The following is a 27,723-nucleotide window of genomic DNA, read 5'->3' as shown; positions in this document are numbered from 1 at the left end:
TAACCGTTCTCACATAAAAATAATTTATTGATCATATATATCAACATTAGTTGATAAAGAGCACATTACAACTTCACTGTATGAACAGAAGCAACTTTGTACCCCACATTACAACTTAAGTTAGCTATATTGCACCCTGCCTACGGAAAAAGATGAGCCCAGAAGCTGTCTTTTTCCACTTCCTCAGTATTTAACCTGGATAACAAAAGATCAAGTCAACTCATAGAGATGAAGAAGCGCTTATTCCCCTCATATTCAACTCGCAAAAGTTTTCTTTACCTCGTGATTCCCTTTCTATACGTAATTTCTTCATAAACAAATCACTGAAAGGTCTCCCTGGAACAGGAATAAGCTTCCCAACAATGGCTAAAGGCCAGCTGATGAAGAAAAATAGAAAGCGAAATTTCATACCAGATCTGAGAATAATATGAGAATATCCACATAGTGATGCAGTTATCAACCCAAAAACACGTTTTCAGGATTAATACAACCGCCCATGACTTAATGTGAAGAAATAGTATCTCTAATATCTATTAGTATGTAAGTATTAACAAATACGATAGTCTATCAACTAAAATAAGATGTAAAGTTGAGAAATACCAGCCATAAGTTGTAAGCCAGAATGCCAGGCAATGAGAAACAAACCTGATTATGCCGATCACAACGGAAACAAGCCACAATTTCCAATTGAGTCTAACTGTTGAAGTAAACTTCCCAAGAAAAAATATTATGATAACCTGAATAGCAAGAGTAGATTTATAAATTGCAAGAAATTTTGGGCATCTTGTACAAGAAAGAGCAAGATATGAGAAATAACCTGGAGAACTACTATAAGTCCAACTATTCCCATGAAAAGACGGTTTTTGGTAACCCCTTTCCACACATTGATCTCATCAGGCTTTCTAGCATTCAACACATTGAATATCTGTAATTATAAACAAAAGAAATTAGTTAAAGCACGTGGAAAACAGCAGTTTAAAAATTGGCAAATTAAAAATAAAAGTTCAGAGCAGCTTCAGCAAAATGATTTCAACTAAATTAATATTTAAACTTCAAAACACATCACAGACATCACACAGATTCATGTTCTGCAATATTTTGTTGATAATATCAGCACAACAGACATATGTTAGACAGAGAATCTCAAGCCTTCACTTGCCGGTCAAGTATAACAAAATCATGATCATTATTGTAAAAGCAGACTGAATATTCCAATTAAAAAAACTGCGACATATTAGAACATAGAGAGAGAGAGAGAGAGAGAGAGTATACACTTTGCTCCGTGTAGCAAAAGATTAACACTTTCACGTCCCAATTACCTGACAAAAGACAAATGCATTGAATATCAGTGTATTCTTCACTCTGAAAGCTCGGTCATCCGATTCATCCTCTAAATTCAGAATGCTTCTTCCCCAGAAATCCAGGATTAGGAGAACAGCCACTTGATATAGAGCCTGCAATCACTCAACTGCCAACAATTAGAACGTGGATATTTAATGAAGTATTTTAGTTTCCATCCAAAAATAAAAAACTCAATAATATAGTTAACACAAAAGTTTGATACCTGAATTATTAAGTTCCTCCACATGACATTAGTAATGAGAGGTTCCCTAAAATATAGACACTAATATTTGATCAGCAAATAATTTCAATCTCAGAAAGTGCATAACAGAATTTAATGATACGGACAAAAAATAAAAGGCATCTCTACACCATGGTGCTTTCACTCTTAAGGTGGAGCCTAGTACAAGGGAATGGGGAAGTAAGAGTGGCGCAGTTAGAAAACAAGAAAAGCCACAACCATGACAATCAAACAATCAAACAATAAAGCACGATAAAGCAAGATCAAATTTCGAACAGAACACTTTTTCTGTTATTTATTAAATCAAACGTCCCACCCTACATCTAAATGACAAAGAACATGAAATAATAAAACCCAACTATAAGTCCTGACAGGATGAGGAAAGCAAATCCAACATTTTTAATTGAAAAAGGAAACATAATAACTAAGAGATTGGACAGAATAAGTAAAATACTCATAGCAGAATAAGGAAATAAACTAAAGCAGTAGACACTGCGCTTGTCCTGGCCAAGAAGCAAGGCTTGGCCAAGAGGCATCAAGAGACACTATGATGCAGGACTATCCGATTGTAAATAGGATAAAATTTAGATAAATATAATAAGATGTCTAGTTGTAATAGGTTCATCTTCTTATTCTTATTTCTTGTTCAGAATATGATTTCTAATTTCTTTTGGATTGGGATTTATTTTAATTTCCTTATCTTAGTTTTCAAGTATTAGTACAAGTAGGGAATAATTTTGCCTCTATAGAGGCATTGTACACTCTTCAACAATAATCAATTATTATTCAATATATACATAACATGATTGTTCAAATATCGTTTTTATTTATTATATAATTATTATTACCAGAATTTCATAACGCTTTCACACCAAAATTGGTATCAAAGCAAGGAAATTGCCTTAATGATGGTCCTGGAGGTAATTGAACCGTACATGACGAACGGAGGCTCGACAAACTTGAACAAAATTGAAGGGATCGACGAAACCTACACAACATCACGCAAATGTAGACTACGTTGAGTCTTGAAAGGAATCACGAGCTCATGGAGAAGCAAGCTGACAATAATTTGTAAACTTTAACTGCTATGAATGTTAGTTGTTTCAATAAGCATAGAACACGGTAACATGTGACTAGAGAATTTCCTCGAGTCCCAGCCAAGTTCGAAACACACAAGTTATCAAGGATTATTTTCTTTAACAAAACTTGAGGACGAGTTTTTTCAAGTGGGAGAGATTGATGTAGGATAATCCTATTGTAAATAGGATAAAAATTAGATAATTATAATAAGATGTCTAGTTGTAATAAGTTTATCTTTTTATTCTTATTTCATGTTTAAAATAGGATTTCTAGTTTCTTAAAGATTGTGAATTTTTTTAGTTTCCTTATATTAGTTTTCAAGTATTAGTAGAAGTATGGAATAATTTTGCCTATATTTATAGAGGCATTGCACACTTTTCAACAACAATCAATTATTATTCAATGTATACATGACATGATTGTTCAAATATCGTTTTTATTTATTACATAATTCTTATTACAAGAATTTCATAACTCTTCCACACCATGCTCTCAGGTCCCTTCACCTGTTGCATCCTCATCTAGCCTAGAATTATCTACATCAAAGAGTATCAGCATTCCTGGTTTCATTTGAGATCGGAGTTGGTATAATAGATTCCTGAAAGAACACATTTCCATGTGAACCCCCATTTTCAAAATATGGATTTTCTCATTGAAATCAGAAGAATAATTCTGTATTTCTTGGTTTATTTACAATCATATGGCCTCTATATATATTACTACTGATATGATAAAAAAGGAAAAAAAATCTCTTAATTAAGAGAGAAATAAATCACCCTAATTATGGACTATCTATCTAAGGAATAATCTAAATATGATGCAATATATCAAAATAGCAAATCAATCACAATTATCTACACTCATCATCTGTGTCCAACGGTACTTTAACAAATGTATGGCATGGCTCATAACATCTCTATAACAAAGAACAATAACATGAGATTGAGAGGGACAACTCGCATCACCTCCCATCTTTCTTGTATTCTTTAATAACCAATTCAAGCAGCAAAGTGATTGCCAATAATCACTATCAACTAAGGTAATAAATTTATCTACTCTCACTCCCTCATTGTCTCTATTTTCATCTCTCTTGTCACTAAAAACCCTAGTCCAGCATTGACGCACGATCAAAATTTCAACCGACAAAAACGACCACCAAGAATACCTTCATCTCTTTTAGATTTTTTATTTAGAGAAAATAAACTCACGTTCATAGAATGGGCAAGAAAAAAATTGGCATCTGTACTTTTATGAATGTTTTCCTCGTCTTAATCAAAGATTATAATAAGAGAAAGTCACAGGCAAGACTAAATGAATTTACATATTTCAAGTAACAAAGTCAATTATCTGTTTCCCCCCAATTGTTTTAGCTATTTTAATGCCAATAATCTTGCAGTATGAATAACAAGAAAGATCATGAATTTACAGAATTTGAAGTTACAAATTCAATTTATCGGTTTATTTAAGTTTTGTAGTTATTTTAATGCCAATTTCCTTGCAATTTTTGTGGGTCTTGAAATCTTTCTGCATGGGCTTTGCCAATTTTAAGATAATTGAATGACACAACTCCGGTAGGGGTACGAGAAGAATTGCAGAGAATGGAATGATGTGATTGCAAAATATAGTGCCCTCTATGTCAACTATGTTTTCAAGCTATCACAATATGAACAAGTAGCAAAGTTCGTTACATCAGTACTGAAATTCCAGTGCATTCTGTGATAATTATTTCTCCTTTCGTACAGTGGAGGAGGGAAAAAAATGCAGTTCATCACTCAAATAACTGAAACCATATTTTTGCCTTGGTCACATATAAAACAAACTTCAGACCAAAATTGATTCATATATGAAAAGTCTAACCTTCTACCCACAGGAGGCCTATGCATCAGAGGATCAGTAGGAGGTTCCGTTGCTAGTGCTTCAGCCCCTAGTGTATCCATTATAAGATTTACCCAGAGAAGCTGCTCAGAAGACAAAATAGTTATAAAGTTAGTTTTGAACCTAAATGAGAGTTATGGTTAAGAAGTCGTGCCTATAAAGGAAAACAGCAGACAGACAAATACTTGTACTCAAAACATGGGGAGAAAGAGAGATCACAAACCTGCACTGCATTTAACGGGACATTACGAGCAGAAACTGCGGCTACAACATCGATTATAGGAGCTGCAACATTAACAGTGAGCTGAAATTGTATAAATTTCTGAATATTGGCATAAACAGATCTACCAAACCGCACCACCTACACAATTAACATAAAACTATAATCAGCAGTCCCAACTTTAGTCATAACATTTTCAGTTTGTAGACACTTCCACAAGACAGTAAAAATGGAAAGCTATGCAACTATGCCTCAAAAAATAATTGATTTACAACTAGAGCAATCTGAACTACTGCTTTAATAATTTGATTCGGAGATACATTCACTAGACAGTCATAATGAAAATCTACGGCTCCAAAGGTATTTCTGATAGAAATTTGAATTATGTCCAAATAACAGAAGAAACCAATAAAACACCTTAAGAAGACAAAAAAATCATTTAAAAATACTCTCATGAAGTTCTGTTATAACCCTAGCTCAAAGATTACATGCTATGATCAAAGAATCTTAAAATGATGCAAATCCAGAAAACCATAGCTGGTTAAGCTACAAAAATATAAGCCTCGTTCAGATTGAAAATATTAAATTTTGACATTATTTTATGCAAAATTATGAAGGATATACGAAATGAATAACCCCCTTATTTTCATGCTGAACATGCATTGTGCAATTACTAAATCCAAAATATAAATTGCATCGAGGTGACGGTTCTGGTAATACAGACTATCATATATTCTCCTAATAGCATGCTTTTCATTTATTTTGAAGAATCTAGGTGATGGTTCTGGTAATATGCACTATCATATATTCTCCTATTTTGAAGCAACATTCATAAGATGGAAAAACTAGTTTTATGCAATTCTAAGAGCCAAACTAAGGCATTTCTTAAACAGTACATTAACATGCTCACGACACAGACTCACCTTCACTATTGAAGCAAAATTATCATCCAATATAATGATGTCTGAGCTCTCTTTGGCAACTTCTGTTCCATGGATACCCATTGCAAGACCAATATCGGCCTACACCGCAATACAATTACGAAAGAGATTATATGAGCTGGGGAAAAAAAACTGATACGGACATCTATTTACTATTTATTTTCTTTCATTTACTATTTATTTTCTATTTGGACTATTAGTTATATTCTATTTAGATTATTATTTATATTTCTGTTATTGGGCTTGTTTAGCGGGTTTGGCCCAAGCCCTTCTCTTTAGGGTTTTTGTTTTGTTATTTATTTCTGTTTTGTTGCGTATTTGAGACAGTTGATGAATTAATGAATTAAAGAATAGAATGCTTGGGTTGTTGCCTATGGCTTCCTCCTTCTTCCCTTTCCCCTGATTTCTACTTCTTCTCTGGTTTTCTCCCCCCTTTCTCTCCGGCCCTTTCCCCCTTCTTGCTGCCTTCTTCTTCTTCTTGCTAGAATTCTACTTGCTAGTTGTGCTATTTTGCTATTTCTAATTATTCTGCAGGAATCGTCCCTCATCCTGCATCAAAGTGGTATCAGAGCTAAAACCTGGTTTCTTTCGTTAAGGTGCTGTTTAAAATTGCTTACTGGAGCATATACTGAAAACCTAATCGAATATACAGTCCACCCCTGTTGCCGTCTTCACCTATTGCCTACACACTGACCAAATCCCCAGCAACCATCTGCTGCAATTCCCCACGGCTACTGCACAATCCAAACCATCATCACCAGAACCTACCACCACCCGTCAAGGCCACAACCTTCCGCCCAAATTACAAATTCCGACCCCATATCAACAATTACTCCCGCTGCCTCTCCAAACTCAAAACATCTGCTGCACGACAATTACACCTGTGACCACCACCTCCCCGACTCACGCACCGAAATTGCAATCAACTGCCGACTGTTTCAGTAATGGCCGTCCAAGCCCAATTGCCGAAATCAATAGTACCGTAACGCGACACCCACACCCGCAGTCGACCAACATAATTACCTTCATCCCAAACCAGAAACGGAACCATCTCTCTCACTACGGATTCGGACTTCTGCTAGTCAACCGGCGCGACGCCCCACATCGTTGAAACGCTCCTCGTCGGCCAGTTCCCAGAGGCCGCCTTCTACAGCTTTCAATGGGTGGGTTTATGAGTTATGGGTTTAGGCTTGATTGGGTTATTAGTTAATCGGGTTGGTTTATTGGTTATCAATTGGGTTGGGCTTAATTTCAATCGGGCAGGTTTATTTGTATCACTTGGATTTGGGCTTGACTTTAATTGGGTTGGGTTTATTAGTTATTGCTTGGGTTTAGGCTTGATTGAGATTTTGAGTGTGATTTAGGCCCAAATTTGTGAAATGGGCTCATTTATTATTTTGATTTTGTATTATTTAAAAAAAAAGAGTAAAAAAAAAAAGTCAAAAAAAAAAAGAGGAAATTATTTAAAAAAAAAAAAAAAAAAAAAAAAAGAGAAAAAAAAAAAAATTTCTTGAATTTTGAGAATTTCCTGACATTCTTTATAGGTACATTATTTCCTCGACGAACACGGAATTTTCTATCTTGGCATCTCAGCGCTTAACAGTTCAGAAAAGTGGAGGCATTCGACGCTAGGACGACTCAGGCCAACTGAACTCAGGGAGCCTCTGCTTCTATCTATTTTTAGTGACACTGTTACTGTATTTTAAAATTGCATCAATTAATTCTTTGTGTTGCTACTATTAATTTTAGCCATAAATATGTTGGATTGAAATTCACGAACCGACCCATTGTTCATTCGTTTACCCCACGTGACTAGACCTAACATTCGTACCTTTGCTTTTTATTTTATTGGTATTAGTAGTATTAGCTTGCGATCGGGCCATACGTAATCCCTACAATAAAATAAACTAACAATAATAACCATAGAGAAATTTCGATCACTATTTTCCCTGCTGGCACTCGTTGGTTGTTGATCTCAGTAGGCACTCCACCTAATTTGTGTTACCGTGTATGCAATTGCGTAGTGGTCGCGTTACTGCCTCTAGCTCTAGTACCCTTGCCATGGACCCTTCCCACATTGAAGCTATCACTCGACAGTTGGCACAATTACAAAATCAATTAACGGCTGTCCAAACTGAGTTAGCCGCTACTCGTGAGGAGAATAGAGCCCTCACCGCTAGGGTAAACACTCTTGACCCAACCCAATCCTCAATGGAATACTTTCGACAAGGTAATCAAAAATACTTTTGACCCGATCGTAAAGATAGGGATAGGAATAGGGATCAAATTCGTGAGCGAGAACGAGATAATTTTGAAATTCTTACTCAATGGAATGCCCTTAAACAAGGAAATCAATTAGTGACTGAGTATATTGCGCAATTTGAGGAATTTCGAACCAAATGTCATTTAATTGAGGACGAGAGCACGACTTTGAGTAGGTTTAGCCAAGGTCTGAAAGATGATCTTAAGCGCGAGCTTTTCCTTCGAGGTGTCACTACTCTTAATCACGCTTACTCTTTAGCTCGAGATTATGAGTTGATTATTAGTACTCCTTATGAAAAGCGTGGTCATTGTCGTTCACCCATCTCATTAGCGTCGCCTCATCACAAGTCTATCATAAAACCCCCCGTCTGATGTTCCTCCAATTTTGAAAAATAAAGGTAAAATTTTTGATAATCATCATTTGGCTTCATTGGCTCCACCTCCTTTCGTTAAGTCCCTTCTAGGACCTCCCCCTTCTAATGGTTCTCCAATCTTGGAAAATCAGGGTAGAATTTCTGAAACTCCAAGGTCTTCTTCTCACTTGTTGTGCGTCAACTGTAAAGACTTTGGTCACATTTCTTCTAAATGTCCTAATCGAACCTTAGTCATGGAAGAACGAAAGAATGTAATAGAGGAGCCGTTGGAAGATCTAGTCTATGAACCTAAACTTGAAGATTTTGATGACTTGGATGATGGTGAGGACACTTCCTTAGGTGGAATCCAGACTCTTCCCAAGACTTTGGATACTATACCCCTTATCTCTGACAATTCTCGATCACATGTTATATGTCATACCCTTGCCCAAGTTAAAGTTAAAGAGCTTGACGATGTCACCAGTCACCCTTGGAAAATCCAATCGCCTGTGGTTAATACTAAGGCAAAATTATCCACCACTGACCAACCTCAAATTGATGGTCACAACAAAAGTGCTAACCAAAATCCTAACAATTTATTACAGTCTCTAGTCTAGAAAAATCTTGAAAATTTGGACTGATCCCTCCAATTGTTCAAATTGCATATAACGATCCTGTGAACTGGTCTTTAGGTCTAAAACCCTTTGAAGTTATTCTTGGTTGTGAACCTTTGAAACCTCTAAACCTTATTCCCATGCACCCACATGCTTGTGTGTCTATGTCAGTTGAGGTAGTTGTATCATATTTTCATAGCTTGCATATTGAGATCAATAAACAATTTGAAGCAAGTAAAGCATTATATAAACCTCAAGTTGATTGGCATAAACAATACTTTGAATTTAATATTGGGGATTATGTTATATTGCAAGCGTGTAATGCCGGTCTTTTTAAAATTTCAAAGCAAGTTGGTCAAAATGCCTATGTCATTGACCTTTTATCACATTATGACCACCACCCTATTTTATTTGTTACGGACTTCGATGCTTACAACGGCTATTTTAGCCCCTCTGATGACCCGTTTCTACTCCCACATGAGAATTTCCATACTGAATCTGTTGCCATGTCTGCTTCAATCCCACCTATCACAGCACACAAAAATAAAATTGATGTTATTTTGGATGAACAGCTTGTGTTGACCAATGATAGAGAGACCAATGATAGAGAGATTCAGTGCTTTCTTGTTCGTTGGATGGATCGACTTGATTCTGACGGTACATGGATTCCCAAAGAGAGACTTCAGCGGCATGAGCCAAATTCATTGGAACTTTATAAGAGTCAGCAATATTCTCATTCACCTAAGTTATCTTGGTCAGCTCATGTTTTTGCGGGTAATTTGCAATTGGCGTCGTCATCATTTGTGGAATTTCGATATTTGGTTCGTCAGAAAGATCGTCCCCTATGGCATGACTTGGAGCTTTAGCATCAGATTCATTGCAACATTTTGATTTATCCACTCGACGGGGTCGAGTTTTTCTCCCACCCTGGGAGAATTGATGTGGACATCCATTTACTATTTATTTTCTATTTGGACTATTAGTTATATTCTATTTGGATTATTATTTATATTTCTGTTATTGGGCTTGTTTAGCGGGTTTGGCCCAAGCCCCTCTCTTTAAGGTTTTTGTTTTATTATTTATTTCTGTTTTGTTGCGTATTTGAGACAGTTGATGAATTAATGAATTAAAGAATAGAATGCTTGGGTTGTTGCCTATGACTTCCTTCTTCTCCCCTTTCCCCTGATTTCTACTTCTTCTCTGGTTTTCTCCCCCCTTTCTCTCTGGTCCTTTCCCCCTTCTTGCTGCCTTCTTTTTCTTCTCGCTGGAATTCTACTTGCTAGTTGTGCTATTTTGCTATTTCTAATTATTCTGCAGGAATCATCCCTCATCCTGCATCAAAAACAATGCAAGACAGCAATTCTTTTGAACACCTCATTATACTATACACACTATTAAATGTTCGTTAATGGCATTCATGAACCCACAGGATTCAAAAATCATAGTGAAAACACCTGTACCAAGCCCAATCCAGCACCAAAATGACGATCTTAACTATCATAGTCAACTCATGAAATCCCCACAAATGGGAATTACATAAATTTTATTTACATACTATCAAATAAGCTGATTCAAATTTTGACTATTGAAACCTAAAATTGGCCTTTGCATGCTCAAATATTTTGCGTGTAAGTAAAAGAACGGGTACACAGATTTTTAGCAGCTACTGAAAGACCAAACCTCATGTAGTGCAGGAGCGTCGTTAGTACCATCTCCAGTAACAGCAACAACGTGACCCTTCTTCCTCAATGCTTGTACGAGCAAGAGTTTGTCATTTGGTGATGACCTACCCATCACCTGTATGTGAAATGATAATAAGAAATGTCATCCATGCCACTCAAATTAATAGAACATAGACAACAACAAAAACATTTGGGCTACCAAGTTAACTGAAATACCTTAATTTTATCAGCCACTACCAGCCTCTGCATCTCAGACATGGCATGGAATGCCTTTCCTTCAATGAGATTTGGCTCGGTAGCATCTCCATTTGATCCTAATATCCCACACTCTACCGCTATTGCTTTTGCCGTTTGAAGATTGTCTCCAGTAACCATACATACCTATAAAATTGTTAAAACAAATATCAACATAATAGCAGGTGTTGACAAGCTAAGTGGAAACATCAGCGTAAGACCATGGATCCCATTCAAACAGACAGAGTTCTTCATCAAAGGTTCGGCAGCACAAATTTCCCTAGTTAGTTGTCGTTACGAGAATTAGCTTCTAAGGTATCATCTTGTAGTTCTAGGATTGGTTTTGTATGGCCTAGTAAGACTGGCCTCAGTTCCATGCATGTGATAGCTTGTTCCAACCAAAACTCGTCCCTTTTATTAATCAATGCCCTCCCATCCTATAGAAATAGAAACTTCAGCAACCCTTTTATCAAAGGCTGGAGGGTCCGTACCCATTAAACAAGAAAGAGGTTTTTCATAATATCATTTTTTTTATTATACAAAATCATAATCGACAACAATAATTAAGGAATATAACGTTAATAGTTCAGTGAACAAGAAAAGGTATTCTGTTCTAACACTAGATAAGTGGCACTCAATAAGCACAATAAAGATCAATTGGCCACCACAACATCAATTACACAGAAGCACAACCCAACTTGAATCTAGGTGACAGCCACTCCTATACGTACACACTCATCATGTCATAAGCAAGTACAAATACTCTTTACAATATGTATTAAATGTATCAAGTATCTGAGAAGAAGTGGGTCACGGGATATCAAAATGTTAACGATACAGATCTTGGAAGGTGTACTGCAGAAGATCATACATATACAGATATAAGCAATAAGAAGAAATGCAATGTTGTATTTGTTGACACATAAAAATTCAGCCCAAATCGAACGGCCCAAGGAATGAAGCCCAATTGGAGGATCCCCAAATCAGATAGCCCAAAGAACGAAGCCCAATCAAACAATTCAAGATGAAGGCCCAAATAGGGAGGCCCAAGAACGCGGTAACGCCATCGCCCAAGTTTGCAAGTCGCCCAGAATCTGAGCGAATGGAGTGCCATGCAGTCGCCCAGAGCTGTTACTCTATTCTCGCCCAAACCTTCAAGTCGCCCAAGGTCTTAACAAACATAAAGCGTTGTGGTTATCAAGAAGTGCAGTTATCAAAGCAGTTATTAAAGCAGCCCTATCACGTTCCACGATTTAAGGAATTCAATCGAAAACGGTTGAACGACGAAGAGTAATGGCAGCAGTTTTCATGACAAGTTGGCCATTATGAGGAAAGTGGGCAGTTGCAGAACGATCAAGCAGTTTTTAGGCGGTTGATCACAAAAAAAGATCATCCATAGAGTATAAAAGGGAGAAAAGACATAGAGTAAAGGACCGAATCAAAAACTCTCGAACAGAGAACATGTAATTTTAATTTCTTTAGTTCAGACTTAAACACTTTTTTCAGTAACTCGTGTGCTTGCTCCCCTTGGAGGCATTTTGTTTTTGATTTCCAATTGTAAAGTCATCGCCAATAAAAGAACACCCATTTTTGGGACTTTGTCTCAAGAGGTTTGTCCCTTACACAGTCGTCTGATCCCTTTTAATTGTTAGCGACTAACTCGCACGAAACAGTATTCAAAGTCACCCAATTAATGCCACTGTTACAGATTAAGATCTAAATTGTCATCATAGAAGAAAGAAGGTAATAACACATCACCTTCTAGGCCTAGGGAAAATTTCTTTGTTAATTCGAATACTAGTGAATCAGAAAACAGAAATCACATAAATATAAAGATATAACTTCAGACCCAGATGTTTTGGGTGTCAATTTTTATCATAAATCCCTGTAGAGCTTATCTGACAGACACGTTTGCTTTCAATCTTATTAGTTCACATGCTAATAAGCAACCCAAACCTTCTTAATTCCCCTAAGAAAAATACTGGTGTAGAAATAATGAAAGCATATTTGCATGATTTCTGACAGCATTTCACATTAGAAATATTTCATGGTCTCTTCACATCTTGGAACCACTAGTCAAGTTTCTAAATGCATCACCTACTTCAGTTGGAACGGAAATTTAAAACCATGTGAAGACAGAACTATTGAAAACACACGAAAATGAACACCCGAATGGAAGCACAAGGAGTGGAAAAAAATATGCAACAGCAGGGGAACAATTTATATTCACAAATTTCAAGATCCCACGATAACATTTTGTAGAGATTCCAAATAAAGTTAATCCTAGGATCTAGGAATATATACTGTTTTTAGGTTAAAGGAGAATTTGGGTAGGTAGTTACCTGATTTCTCTCTAATTAGGTTTTTCCTAGTTTAGTAGATGAATAGTTTGGTATGTATCAAAATTAGTGGGGGTCTTAATTGACTGCCTGTGTGTGAATTAAGCTGTATGTTTTCCTTCATTAAGAAAAAGAAGAATAACGAGAATTCTCTCAATATTTCACACATTTCCTAACTAACAAAAAGAAAGGGGAAAAGAAAAGATATTAGGGATGACAAAAAAGAAACTCGTTCAACCCGAAGTAGGGACGATGTCATTGCCTCGAAGCGGGTACGAGAAACATAGTCCTCACCCCGTTTAAAGTTAATTTTAAATATAAATTTTTTAGCAAACAAATATAAACGATTTATCATCATTTTTAAAGAAAACATGAATTGTTCTTAACAAAGTAGAAAAAAATAATATTTACTAACTAAAGACAAATATATATATATATATATATATATATATATATATATATATAACGAATGGGGCAGCAGTGATCCTGCCCCGTCCCACTTTAACCGGAGGGGGGAGGAGGCAAGGTGACAAAATTATCCGACCGAACAGTGGTGGGAATAGCCGAACCATCCCATACCCATCCATTGTCATCCCCACAAGTTATTGCAATATCAGAAGATTATAAAGAAGACGAAACCAAGATTGATCCATCACAAAAAGATGTTGAATTCCAGAATTAATCCTAAACTTTAGGGATCAGTTTATCTTTTCTTTTCACTTGGATTGAATTTTTCATAATTTAGTTTTGTATTTTGAATAAAGAGATTAGGAAGGTTGTTTTCTAAAATCTCTCCAGTTGTTATTTTTATTTTTTCCTCTTCCTTGATTTGAGGGATTTGTTTGTTGCTAGGATTAAAGAAGATGGGCGGCAGATTTGTTGCTACTCTCTCCTATAAATTGTACCTCCTTTTTGATTGTGGTAATGAAAACATTGTTGTGTTTACACTTTTCGCATCACTTTTGAAAGAGATGGATATACCTTAACACCGGCATCAATGCACAACTGAACCGCATCTCTGACACCTTGTCGACAAGGATCCTATATCGCAGATGAATGCTCTCTTAGTGCTGAAATACACAAATGGCAAATTGTGTAGATGTATTTTTGTGCAAATGTATTTTACATATGGCCAGCATCTATGCATACATCCATGGAAATGCATTTTATACACAGAAAGTAATTTGGCATCTAAGGGGGATGCAGAAAAGATTACTGATGGTAAAGAAAAAAGAAAACTTTTCGAGATAGGATGTACAACACAAGATTTTACTTTTATTATATCTACATAAGGTCAAAAACTGAGACGGAAAAACAATAAATCACTTCATCTCTCGGTGAAATGAATTTAAGATGACATATATTGATACTGCATTTAATGAAATATCTCACGCCTTCCAAGATTAGGGATGTCATCGTTCGAAGAGAAAGTTAACAGGGACTTTCAAGAAAAGTTGAAACCATAATCGGAGGCTGATACTTTTCAAAAATACCTTGATACCGACAATGGCAAGTAAAATAAGGTCTTCTTCTGGTAATTGCCAATTCTCCGTTTCCTCCTCATTAGAAGGGACCGTCTCCATCTCGTATGACCTGTAGGCAATAGCAACACAGCGTAGACCTCCTGCAGCCATATCTTCAATTGCTTTCTTGAAATATGATACCTACAAGACCAGAATAAATGCAATCACAATTAATATCAAGTCCAATAATTTTAAACAATATAAATACTTCTACACGTATTTGGAGAAATCTATCCTTATCATTTAGTGCAGGTATGAGGCCCCTTCTTTATAAATTCATTTCTCCCCAAAATCATTTTCAATCACGCATTAGATTAGATTTGATATTTCCATACAATTCTACCTCGTTTAGTAGAAGTTTTTTTAATTTTAGTTTCATTTCAGTTTCTTGCTCTATAAATAGAGAGCTTCTTAACTGTAATTCACAACCCTCGATTGCATGGATAAATTGAATCTTCTCTTGCCCTCAATTCTTCTCTTCATTGCACCCCTTTTTATTCAGAATCTTCAATTGTTCGCGTCAAATACTCATGCGTCATTTTCTCAACTTTTTAACCAAACGTTCTCCAAAATATCACTATCACATAATCTATTCCAAAAAATCGGGGCTCAAACAAACCCTTAAGAGAAAACACATTTCTTCCTAATTTTTTCCTTATCTCATCAGAACCAGCTAAGATCTTCATCCTTAACAAATTAGAACAAGACAAATATATTTTCAAGTAATTAAAAACCCAATATTATTATTGCAGAACTTTCCGCTGAAGGGAATAGAAAGAGCAAACAGCTAGTTAACTAAGAAAAGAAAGTTTCCGATAACCTTATCTTCTTCCATCTGCGCCATGCAGCCATTTGAATCCATGTAATAGGTACAAGATGCAAGGACTAGTTCTGCAGCCCCTTTCCAGTGTACATGAAACTCAGAATTCGACTGAAAAAAAGAATTAAAGATAAATACAACACGCGACCCACCAAAATTGTACTATCACTATCTGCTATTGATATCTTGCTAAAGAGAATGAACAAATCTAAGTCTAATCGCTTAATTATTATATTTGTCTTCATACACCTTTCCTTTCGCATCCTTCCACTCCTATTTCCCATGAAAAGCTATTTATATTAGTATGAAATGTAGTAGGGAGCCAAAAAGTGCAACTACATCATAACATTTAATTGATTTATTCAGTTACCAGTTTTAGAGCGACACCACCTTTCTTTTTCTCTGAGTTGAACGGAAAAGCATGGATTATTAGTGACTTTGATCGAACAGTATCGAAATCCATCCCAAGCTACAAGAGACATAACAACTCAAGTAAAATAAGTAGCATAAGAGAATCAAAGAATGTACTAACACTCAAACAAAACTAGCTATATTACATTAATGCCCCACTGAAGGATGGCCTTTTCTGTTGGTGATCCAGAAATCTCCAGAGCTTTACCACCCTGTTAAAGACCAGCCACAACAATTTTCTATTGTTTCAGCATTATAATGGTCTAAAACTAATCAGATATCAAAATTATTTTGTGTCAAGATGCTTGAATTTTCAATGCAACTAGAATGCTTGACAAGATTCTTATACTGCATATGCAGCCAATGTTCAGATCTTCCTTTCCATTTTCCAACGATTACTAAATATTAGAAGTAACATTTCATACAATACCAGCATAAATTCAATCAGCTGTTTAGATCTGTGATATATACACATGATCTAATACCAACACCATTGATGGTGCTAATTCAGTGCAGACAGTTCATGCCTAAATCAAATAAAAGCACGTATAAAATGGAAGACAGCACTACAGCACTTCGGACTATAGCTCCAGCCTCTTCTTAAGACAAGAAACGAACAATTTGTGGCCCACTTCCCCCTTTACAACACAAGAATACAATTAAGATTGATAACCTAATCATTGTCCTTAGATTCTAAAAATCGTGCATTCATAACCACCAAGATACTAAGAATTTCAGAGTACACTGAGTTAGAAATTAACATGCGATGAACAGTTCTCCATTCAAAAGTCAAAATGCTTCTCAAAGCTTAGAAATATTATCCAGCATCTCCCACTGAGGTAATAATCCCCTTGTAAAATGTAGACGACATCAATATTACAGTGATTTTATGGTATCAGGTGCAATAGTACTACGTGAGCATAACTTAGGGGATTATATTGATAGTCGGATATAGTAGTAAGCCAGAAGGTCAAGGAAATTGCTGTTACCATTCAGCAGTAAAATGATGTGGAACCATGCCCAAGATATCAGGCTGGTGCATAGATTTACTAGCCCAGGATCCCACTGGAGTATGACTAGTACCACTCCAGAGATAGAATAGAAACCACGCTGTCAAAGATTGTACCAAATGTGATGCACCATTCTCATGCAGAAGCATGTGTAGGTGTCAACATTGCTGTACGCTAAGAGGCAACAGGGAGGAAATCCACAGTTTTTTTAGTGACGGCAACGAAAAGCTGGTGATGATAAATGAAGGCAAGGCACAGGATCAGGGGGTGCTGATCCAATGTTTCTTTACTTGAGAAACAAAGGCCTGATCCACTTTTTAAGGATTACAGGTCTCCTAGTAAGAGACAAACATCCCAAACCATTGGGCACCACACCAACTTACTCGTGAAGTGCACAAGTTAGCATAAGAGTCTCCGAACAAGCATCCGTGCACACATTCATCAACATATCAATTGGAGACAACAAAATATTACACCATGAATATTACATGCCGTCACAAACTAATAAGCCGATAAAAATTGTCAAAACACAAGCAATACTACCCTAAGCATCACTATCGATCATTCAATTAGAATATTAAGTAAAATAAAGAAGAAATCATGTGCTAAATGGTTGCTATTTAGCAATAACCCACCTCAGGGACAAATATCCTGCCAGTTGTATTCTGTGAAATGCCTTCAAGAAGCAGAGACATAACATTAGGAGGAAGTAGTGACTGATTGTCAGGGGGTTCAATCTTCTTCCCACAAGCAAACACATCAACCACAGTCATCTGCAGAAAGTTGGGAAAAAATCGTACAAAATGAAACAAACTCCCAGATCTCTACCAATTACGTCAATGGCTGGAGCAATCAACACTCCTCCCTGCACTCGCTTCCCAAAGAAAAAAATTCCCAAGATAAGTGGAAGCAAAATAAAAACCACCAACCTGATTCAAAGTTAGGGTCCCGGTTTTATCACAGCAAATAGTTGTTGCAGAGCCCATGGTTTCACAGGCTGATAGCCTCCTGACCTGCAGTTCAATTGCCAATCATGAGACACCGGAAAATATGAAAGTATATCTTAAGAACAAGAAAATGACTGTCACTTCAAATAAGATAAGCAATATACCAAGGCCTTGTCCGCCATCATTTTTCTCATTGAATAGGCAAGCCTACAAAGTGATTTAAAAATTCAGTAAAATAAAAAATGTTCAATGCAGATGAAGAACACATTTATACAGGCATCCAAGCCTGTAGGTGCAATAAATGCAAATGAGGTATCATAACCATTAGAAGGAACTATTTTTTACAAAGGAGTATCGGACATCCACAAACTTCTTCTAGACTTTAAAACAGCAAAACAACGAGCATAGGATTCAAGAGAAGATGAAGATGAACAAATGAACTTACATCTTAGTGATAGCCAATGGAAGCCCTTCAGGTACTGCAACAACTACAATTGTCACCTACAATTTCACCTAAATAAGTTAACAGGTCAAAAATAAATATTAATGTATGCAACATCAATTGATTATCTTAATGAGCACATACTGAAATAGTGAATATCTTTATGAAGCCATCTATAGAATCACTAATGCTAGTCTGCCCTGCTCGGAACTGGGTTTGACCACCTGGATTGCTGGTTTTCCCAATAAAATAGCTGCTCAATCACAAAGTCAAGTTTATCACTGACACTACTGCAATACAAAAAATGAGATCACATATCGAACCATTTACTATATCTAAAAGCTACCTAATCACAAGGACAATCAGATCCACTACAGCCATGGCAAGCCCAACAATACCAAAAAATTTTGCAACCCCATTTAATCGTACCTAAAATTCATAAAACACGAAAATGATAATATTGTTCACATCTACTCTTAGCATCTAGTGTAAAAGTTCAGGAATTCCAATGAAGATAACCTGCAATGGTGTTTCTTCACCATTATCCTCTGATATGCTGGCCATCAGTAATCCCCATTTTGTATTTATCCCAACGCTTGTTACCTGTGAAAGAATAACATTCCAACGAACTGTAACTCACCACATTAAAGTCTATAAAAAGAACTATGATCACTCACAGAGTACAAACATTTTCATGAAAATGACACATATGTTAAAAAAACAAACCTCTATTCGACTTAACATACTTCACAAGTATCCATAGCACACTTAAAATTGTAGCTTAAAATCAACAAGCGTGCAAAATAGAATAGTAGTAGTATAGTAACGATAATATTACTAGCTCTAATACTACTGTACTAATAATGATAATGATAATAAGGTACAAGGTTTTACTCCTAAACCTATGAGCACACTGTCGGACATAAAGTAACATAACCTAAAAGCAGGTCAGCATTATAAATAATATCTCAGTTCTCTTAAGCTCGGCAAACAAGATATTATGAAGGCATATACTAAATGAACTAAACATGGCATCAGAACACATCATTTAGTTGTGTCTGCTACATACAAGGCTTGTCAAAACACTAAGGCAACATACAAATGAATGGCAATTCTATTTAATACAGTTATTTAATCTCTTTCACTTTACATTAACACTGAGAGAAGCAGACGAGAAGCCACTTATATTTTTTATAGTTAAACCATTTAACTATGAGTTATCCTTCCCAATTGGAACAGGTTAGGTCATTTCAACTTTCTCTATCAACCCTTAAACTCTTATTATGCTCTCAGTTTTCTACTTTTCAGAGTCACCAAGTAAAAGCATATTGTAAAGAGGGCTCAAACTTCAAGCCATAAGGACTATCAGCAAATTTTAGCAGAAAAGACGAACTAATATACGTACTTAATAAAATAAAAATACTGGACGCACTACAAATATGGAGATGAATCTTCCCATCAGCAGCTATCTAGATTAACTCACTTAAGCCAGCACTCTAATTGATGAGATACATGAAGGCTACCAAAGAAAAAAGGAAACAAACAAATAATTTGGATCACATACAGAAATACAGAGACATAGTTGAGAGAATACAATGCAAGAGTGCAACAGCTGCATTTGCTCCATGCAGACACGAGCAATAATCAAAACCAGTGTCCATCATGTACCACTTTTTTGTAAGCCATCTACTTATCACAGCTATTAGCTGTGAAATGCTTTCTTGCAAATAGATAACCGCATCAATACATATACTCTAACATGGTGGTTGTAAATTTGACAGATAAAATTCCATTTCCAATAAAAGCAAAAGTTGATTAAAGAACGACAGAATATTACCAGCATGGTACCATAACCATCAGCAACCTTGCATCCAGACATAAGAAATGGTGCCCTTGGATCCTTGTGAACCTGTAGAACCGTGACCAGTAAAGAAGAATATGAGCATGATAACTACCAACTAATGCAGTAGAGGGCCTACTGGGGCTTACAATTTTGCTTTCCCCAGCCATACTTGACTCATCAATCGCAAGGGATTGACCAGCGATTAGAACTCCATCTGCAGGGACCTGTTAAAACATATTCAAGAAAAAGCAAAGAAGATTATAAGTATCATGGATCGAAAAAGTGACTTTATTTTGAAGGGGAGCAAGAGGTATTGTCATTCACCTGATCACCAATTTTGAGAGGCACAACATCACCAACAACTATATCAAAAATAGAAATCTTAATTCTCCTCCCACCCCTAACGACCTGTACAAAATTACAGGAAATCTGAGGAAAAATGCGAAAGGTGGACAAAAGGAACCAATCCAGAGTGTATAACACCTAGGGGGGATTTGGGGGGGGGGGGAATAGGAAACAATCTAGAGTGTATAACACCTACCTCCATGTGTATATTTTGCTTCTCCTTATTTAAATTTTGGAATGGGAGGGATTGTTGGTAATCACTTACAGCTGCAATATGGTAAAGTAATTAGATATCTCATAACTGCCTAAAGTTGACACTGTCCAAGGGGATAAGTACAACACTAAAAAAAGAAGTCACAAAACATGAATTTCAGAGAGAATAAACAGCTAGATACATAGCATCTATTCAATGAAACTTAAAATCTCAAGTCCACAAGCTCACTCAGCGTCATGATATGAATTGCTTTTAACACAAACTTCAACATAGAAGATCACAATGCACACAGTAAGAATGGAGAGTGACAATTGTGAACAATTAAAGATGAACAACAAAAGAGTTAATTGCATTAGCATACCTCCAATCTATTGCATTTATTGGCACATAAAACTTTAACATTGGTAAAGCAGTCAGAGTGATACGAGGTCAAGAACTTCCAACTAAAAAGCGTTAACATGAACACGTGCAAAAATATCATACCAGTTGAAACGGCAAAAAAATAAAAGGCTATAAATCCTACGTTCTTTATTGTACCTGTATAAACAATAACTTCAAGTACAGCAAAGGTAATGCTTCCCCCATCATACCAACCTTCTTTTATACCCTAAGGAAGAGAATAAATGTGAATTAGAACAAAAACAAAACAACAAAAGATGCATAACAATAAAAACATGCAAAACATGCATTTCTCTCTATATATCTACTAATTTGACTAATTGCTTCAAATGATAAATGGAAATGTAATCTTCATAGATCGCATACACTCTGCATCATTGTTTATATATATATAATAAATTCTAGGCAATTGAATTGCCTATAAATTATTTGCATGAAAAATTTCAATTAAATATGTTTGATTCATTTTATTTTCAACTTGAAAAATGTTATACTTGTCGATGAGAGAGACAGAGTGAGTGAATTACCTAAAAAATAAAAATTTACTCCTCGTTTTCAAGAAAAATATGGTCATGTGACTAAAAATAGGAAAATATTTTTCATGGAAAAAAATATCTATCAAACAGTACAAAAGTAGGAATTTTGGTAGAAAATGACATCTTCCATGAAAAATATTGACAGTCAGACACATTTTTATAGAATATGTCATTATAGAATACTTCTCAAAAGGCAAGGAAAAAGGAAACCAAAAGATAGCATATTTCATGGGACATTGTCTGGTTACAAAGTTAAGTAAAAAGATATGCATATTATTGCCTTTCTTTTCAGACAAATTTTCAGCCTGGGTAATGAAAAAAATAATGAATAACGAACTAATCACTACTTTTTGATACCAAACAATCTGTCAAAATTGAAAAATTAACAATACCATTTTAGACTGATTTAACCAAGTCTAATATTTAAATCAAGCATAGAAGATTTCATATATACACACACACACACATATATAAGTAGAATGGCATCTTCCGATCTGCAATCACATTGCTTCCCCGCAAAAAATGTCCAGGCGAAAAACTAATGCTATCAAGAAAAGGCTCATAGTTGAAGAAGCAGAGACCAACAACTAGATATTGCACAGGTAGTGTCACAATGTCATCATAATGAACTTGGAGAAAAGGAAAGTATACTTCTTTATGGTATGCAATCAAAATTTAAAAAACAGGCATTTGTAACCTGTTGACATTACCTCAGACTTTATGCCCAGTGCCAAAGAAGCAGCTGCAGCAACCATCAAGATAATCAGAGTTGTGTCTTGACAAGCCTCCCAGAGAAACCTCTTTAGAGAAAATGCAGAAAAAGAATATACATTCATGAGACAATGTTTACCTGCAAAGAAAATATGCAATTGCAGCTTAAAAACTTGGAATATTCAGTACTTACCCAGAAACTCCTGCCTTTTTTCTGAGGATATGTGTTTGATCCAAAAGCTTTTTTTCTATTTATGAGCTCAGTCTCGTCTCCAGATACACCTTTTTCCAAATTTGATTTTACTTTATCAGCAACTCCTTTGACCTGATACCAAGGACAAAGGGAAAAAGAAAAAGAATTCAAGACAATCTAGAGTAATAATGACAAGAATAAAAAAAAAAAAAGATTTTGCTTTGGGAAAAAAAAAAAAAAAAAAAAAAAAAAGAAAGTTAAAATGTGAGAGCAGTGGACTTGCCCCTCCATGTTGCTCCAGCAGAGAAAGATTATGCTCTTGGGGCATTGAACATAGCTCATTTAAGCTAACATCAAAATCGCCACCAGGCTCTAAAATGCAAACATGTAACTTCAGTACAAATAATCAACCAAAAAACCAATAACATTTGTTATCGGCTTATGGGAATCAAACATCAATTAAGGAATTAAAGGAAAATGTCAAAGCAATCAATAGTTTAGCTTTCTTTTGGAAAAATTTATATACATCATTTATAAATGTCAAATTTCATTTTAAAACACACATTCCAATTGAACCAAAAGTACTATCCACTTAGCCACCATTCATTTCTATTATTTAGATATTAAACCATTTATAAATTCTTCCCAAACGGAGGCTTAAACAAATGCTCAAACTTACAGGTTGTAGATGAGTTAATAAATAAACTACCAGGAAGAAGAAAATGACAACAGTAACTATGGAAAAAGCCATAGGCATTTTCTTCTCCCAGTTTAGAGTGATACAGCTTGCAGTTACAAGCTTAAACCCAATATATTAGAATTACTATGAAGATGGTAATTTATCACCTAAGAACTTAATGCCAATATTCATTAGGAGTACAGAGGCAAAAACATTTGTTCTTTGTTTATATGGAAGACCTGCCACTTGGTGCTATCCATTGAAATTTAACCTCTACTTAATTAATTAAATACCACAGTACAAAGAATGAGAATTACCATTCACTCCTTCGCCAGCAGCTTGGAAGAGAACAGCAGACTGTTGAAGCAATAATTGATTAACAATTAATGACAAACTCAATACACTTCACCTAAATAAGAAAGAAGTATGATTTACCCTAGCGACTTGAGCATGCATTCGAATCTTAGCAATAATTTGCTTCCTCTCATCTTCTTTTTTCAAGTCCAACGTATATCGAAATCGGCGAGAAGCATTCAGCACAAGTGCAGTTTGCTAGGGAGGACAAAATTAAATTAGATCACGATTAAACCTCCCCTTAGATAACCATATACATAGACAAGCAATACAAGAGCATCATTATGTTGAATAAAGTATCCTAGTAATGCATTTTGATATGCATCTTAGAAGGACATAGATGGTATCAAGATTAAATACATAATCAGTTACTCCCAGAGATAAATATCATGGACCTAAGAGAACTACCCAAACACCAACAGTTCCCCCGTTCAATCATTTCTCACAAGAACCACTTTTCCCCTGTTCCGTTTTCACTTTAGGGAGTGATTTTCCTATTAAAACCTTTTTTATGGCAATTAAGATTAAATTTTTAGTAGATTTTTAATAAAAGTTGATAAAATGTCTGGTTGAAAAGTTGTGAAATTCATGAAATATGTGATTAAAATTATTTGTTGACTTTGACTTAGCCATTTTTTTTATGTAGATTAAGCTCCATAACTCTCTGTCTGTGCACATGACCTAATTCACACTTCATATGGCAACAAACATTATTCTGAAAATACATTCTATATCCACGGACTCTTTTTTTTTTTTTAATGCGAACTCTGCAGTCACCTTTTTTTTTTTTTTTTTTTTTTTTTAAACTCCACAGACTCCTTAAAGAACAAGAACATAAAAAATAGAGTGGAGCTGATACCCTTCCCAGCCTGTTGTAATTATAATTGGTAGAGAACTCATAAAAGAAATGTAAGGAAAAAAAAGCACATGAAAATTCAATATCATCTAATTCAAAATTTCCTCAATTTCTCTTCTATTTTGATTTGCCAAATTTCATTCAAGCGAGAATATTAATATTTGGTATGCTGTTGAAAAAAATAATAGAATCAAAACAAGATCAATCAAAAATCGGTGAAAAAAGAAAAGCAAGTTAATAATGCAAAAAGACTTACTCTCCATCTCTGCAACTGATCCAGTGGAGCACCTTTAGTTCGAACAATATCGAATGGTCCTGGACCGTTGACTTCGTCCTCATAAATCTCTCGGCTACTGTTACCAGCCTCAGGGTCGTTCCTGTAGCGTCTATACGGAGAGTTCTTGACTTCGTCTCCAATTACTTTGCTCATTCTGAAGTCGCAGGACAAACAAACAATCACAATTTCACTATTTCGACACAATGTGAAATCGGGCTTGGGTTTCAGTTCACTTCTTTAGGTTATCTGCACTCAACTACAATAGAATACAGATCGAACTGACAAAAAATGGTAAAGTACAAACTACGCGAAAAGATTCATCATAATGAATTTAGAGATGAGATGGAAAAACCTCAGAACGATGAACGCCTGAGATTGATTCTGTGGGTGCACATCTTCCCTTGCACAATACTAAAAATATACCTTCACGCATGACATGCAAATGAACTTTACACTTGCAAAGGAACGATACAATAATTAGCACAAAGTCCTTATATTTATTATATTTATTGTGCAAAATGTCCTTAACTTTCATTTTTGGCATTTTCGTCCTTATTTCAACTTTTTATTGGAGAAAACATCCTTTTCACTATTTTTAATGTAAAATGACCAAAATACCCTCCATTTAAATAAAACAAAAAAAGAAAAAGAAAAATAAAGAATAAAGTACAATTTTGCTCCTAAATGTTTTAAAAAATGCAAATGAGTTCAAATGATTATTAAAAGGTCTAATAGTATAAAACATCTCTACGTTTAACCTATAGTGTGCAAAACGTCCATATGTTTCAAATTGGTGAAAATGATGTTTTTCGCAATGAAACATAGAAATAGGGATAAAAACACAAAAAATTGAAACGTATGGACGTTTTTCGCAAAAAGTGACAAATGTAGGGATTTTTTTGCGGGTTAATAGCACAAAACGTTCATACGTTTGACACTTATTGCGGAAAACATTCGTACATTTCATTTTTTTTTGCATTTTCGTCCTTATTTCAACATTTCATTGCTAAAAATGTCATTTCCACCATTTTTTAATGTAAAATGATCAAAATACCCTCATATTTAAATAAAACCAAAAAAAGAAAAGAAAAATAAATAATAAATTGCAATCTTACTCCTAAATGTTTTAAAAAGTGCAAGTGAGTCCAAATAATTATTAAAAGGCCTAATAGCATAAAACTTCCCTACGTTTGGCCTGTAGTGTGCAGAACGTCCCTACATTTCAAATTGATAAAAATGACGTTTTCCATAATAAAACGTGAAAATATGGATGAAAGTACAAAAAAAATTGAAACGTATGGATGTTATCTGCAAGAAGTGTCGAAGGTAGGGACGTTTTTTGCAAGAAGTGCTAAACTTAGGGATGTTTTATGCTATTAGGTCTTATTAAAGCTGAAACCATTGCCAAACTGATGAACCTCCATACCATCACCCAAACTCCGACGGCACCACCTCTTCCGGAGAGATCCATGTCATTTCCAATACACTAATCGACTATACTCACCAGAGCGCTTCTCTTCATGGTCTCTTATTCTCTAAATGGGACTGCCACCTTAGAAATGAAAAAACTTCGACCAACCATCGCCCAGACCGTCGAACCTCTGTACCGCTGAACCATCTGTTGATATTTTAAGACTATGAAGAGAAGCGTCCTAATGAGTATAGTCGATTGGTGTGTCGGAAATGACATGGATCTCTTCGAAATAGGTGGTGTCGTCGAAGTTTGGGTGATGGTATTTTGGAAATGGTATAGAGGTTCGACGATTTGACAATGGTTTCAATTTTAATAAGGTCTAATAGCACAAAACGTCCCTACGTTTAATACTTTTTGTGGAAAACGTCCACATGTTTGACATTTCTTGCAAAAACGTCCATACATTTCAATTCTTTTTGCATTTTCATCCCTATTTTCACGTTTCACTGCGGAAAACGTCATTTTCATCAATTTGAAAGGTAGGGACATTTTGCACACTACAGACCAATGTAAGGACATTTTATGCTATTAGGCCTTTTAATAATTATTTGAACTCATTTGCACTTTTTAAAACATTTAGGAGTAAGATTGCAATTTATTCTTTATTTTTCTTTTCTTTTTTTGGGTTTTATTTAAATATGAGGGTATTTTGGTCATTTTACATTCAAAAATGGTGAAAAGGACTTTTTAACAATGAAACGTTGAAATAAGGACGAAAATGCAAAAAAATGAAATGTAGGGATGTTTTTCGCAATAAGCGTCAAACGTAGGGACATTTTGTGCTATTAACCCATTCAAAAATGGTGAAAAAGACGTTCTTAGTAATGAAACGTTGAAATAAGGACGAAAATGCAAAAATAAAAAATAAAAATAAAATAGGGACGTTTTTCGCAATAAGTGTCAAACGTATGTACGTTTTGTGCTATTAACCCATTTTTTTGTTATTAGGCCTTATTAAAATATTAAAAATAACAAAGAAAACTCTCTCTTTCTCTCTCTCTTTCTTCTTTTCCAAATAGGTTAGCCACCTTAGAAGCCAAAAAACTTCAGCAAACCACCTCCCAAACTATTGGATTATCATACCATCGAAAAACCCTCACTTCTCTCTACATATACCAACCAACATCCAACCTTGAAACATTTATACCAATAGATTTGTTCGGAATTGCAAGCCAAAATACCAAACTCGCAAAATGGAAATACTGGCGGTATCATCTGTTCCGGAGAGACCTATGCAATTTCCAACATACCAATCGACTAAATTCACTAGGGCGTTTCTCTTTATGGTATTAAAATATCAACAAATGATTCAGTGGTTTGGGCGATGGTCAGTCGGAGTTTTTTCACTTCTAACGTGGTAGTCCCATTTGGAGAAGGGAGAGGGAGAGGGAGAGAGAGAGAGAGAGAGAGAGAGATTTTTGTTATTTTTAATATTTTAATAAAGCATAATAGAAAAAAATTCCTACATTTGACACTTCTTGTGAAAAACGTCCATACGCTTCAATTT

The 27,723-nt window shown here is 35.4% G+C and overlaps 1 protein-coding gene across 1 annotated transcript; it reads right to left on the bottom strand.

Annotated features, from left to right (window-relative positions):
• On the bottom strand, nt 1–26,213 carry LOC111372984 (calcium-transporting ATPase 9, plasma membrane-type-like). Its single transcript, XM_022995426.1, has 36 exons — nt 26,169–26,213; nt 25,050–25,153; nt 24,722–24,896; nt 23,691–23,807; nt 23,549–23,612; nt 22,860–22,948; nt 22,577–22,708; nt 22,383–22,472; nt 21,275–21,344; nt 20,720–20,790; nt 20,503–20,586; nt 20,325–20,402; nt 20,173–20,244; nt 18,855–18,938; nt 18,682–18,764; nt 18,480–18,588; nt 18,339–18,394; nt 18,058–18,100; nt 17,876–17,959; nt 17,582–17,719; nt 16,083–16,148; nt 15,896–15,994; nt 15,526–15,636; nt 14,676–14,846; nt 14,164–14,223; nt 10,826–10,990; nt 10,608–10,724; nt 5,681–5,779; nt 4,761–4,898; nt 4,520–4,620; nt 1,565–1,610; nt 1,320–1,454; nt 818–925; nt 646–737; nt 280–377; nt 1–195 (listed from the first exon to the last, which is right to left on the bottom strand). The coding sequence occupies exons 1-36, from the start codon at nt 26,211–26,213 to the stop codon at nt 191–193; spliced, it is 3,399 nt and encodes a 1,132-aa protein (XP_022851194.1). The 3' UTR covers nt 1–190.
• Nucleotides 26,214–27,723: the final 1,510 nt, after the last annotated feature.

Source organism: Olea europaea, chromosome 2 (assembly GCF_002742605.1).
Source record: "Olea europaea var. sylvestris chromosome 2, O_europaea_v1, whole genome shotgun sequence".
NCBI classification, from domain to species: Eukaryota; Viridiplantae; Streptophyta; class Magnoliopsida; order Lamiales; family Oleaceae; genus Olea; species Olea europaea.
Note: the sequence above shows the minus strand (reverse complement) of the source record. Positions and strands in the feature narration are given on the sequence as shown.

Bases quoted from the DNA above. Each gene is read 5' to 3' on its own strand.
- LOC111372984 (XM_022995426.1), bottom strand. From the start codon at position 26,213: ATGGATCTCTCCGGAAGAGGTGGTGCCGTCGGAGTTTGGGTGATG. The intron at 4,899-5,680 runs GTGAGTCTGTGT...TTAATTGTGTAG, and splicing joins ATTTTGCTTCAATAGTGAAG to GTGGTGCGGTTTGGTAGATC. The intron at 926-1,319 runs GTAATTGGGACG...TTATAATTACAG, and splicing joins ATGCATTTGTCTTTTGTCAG to ATATTCAATGTGTTGAATGC.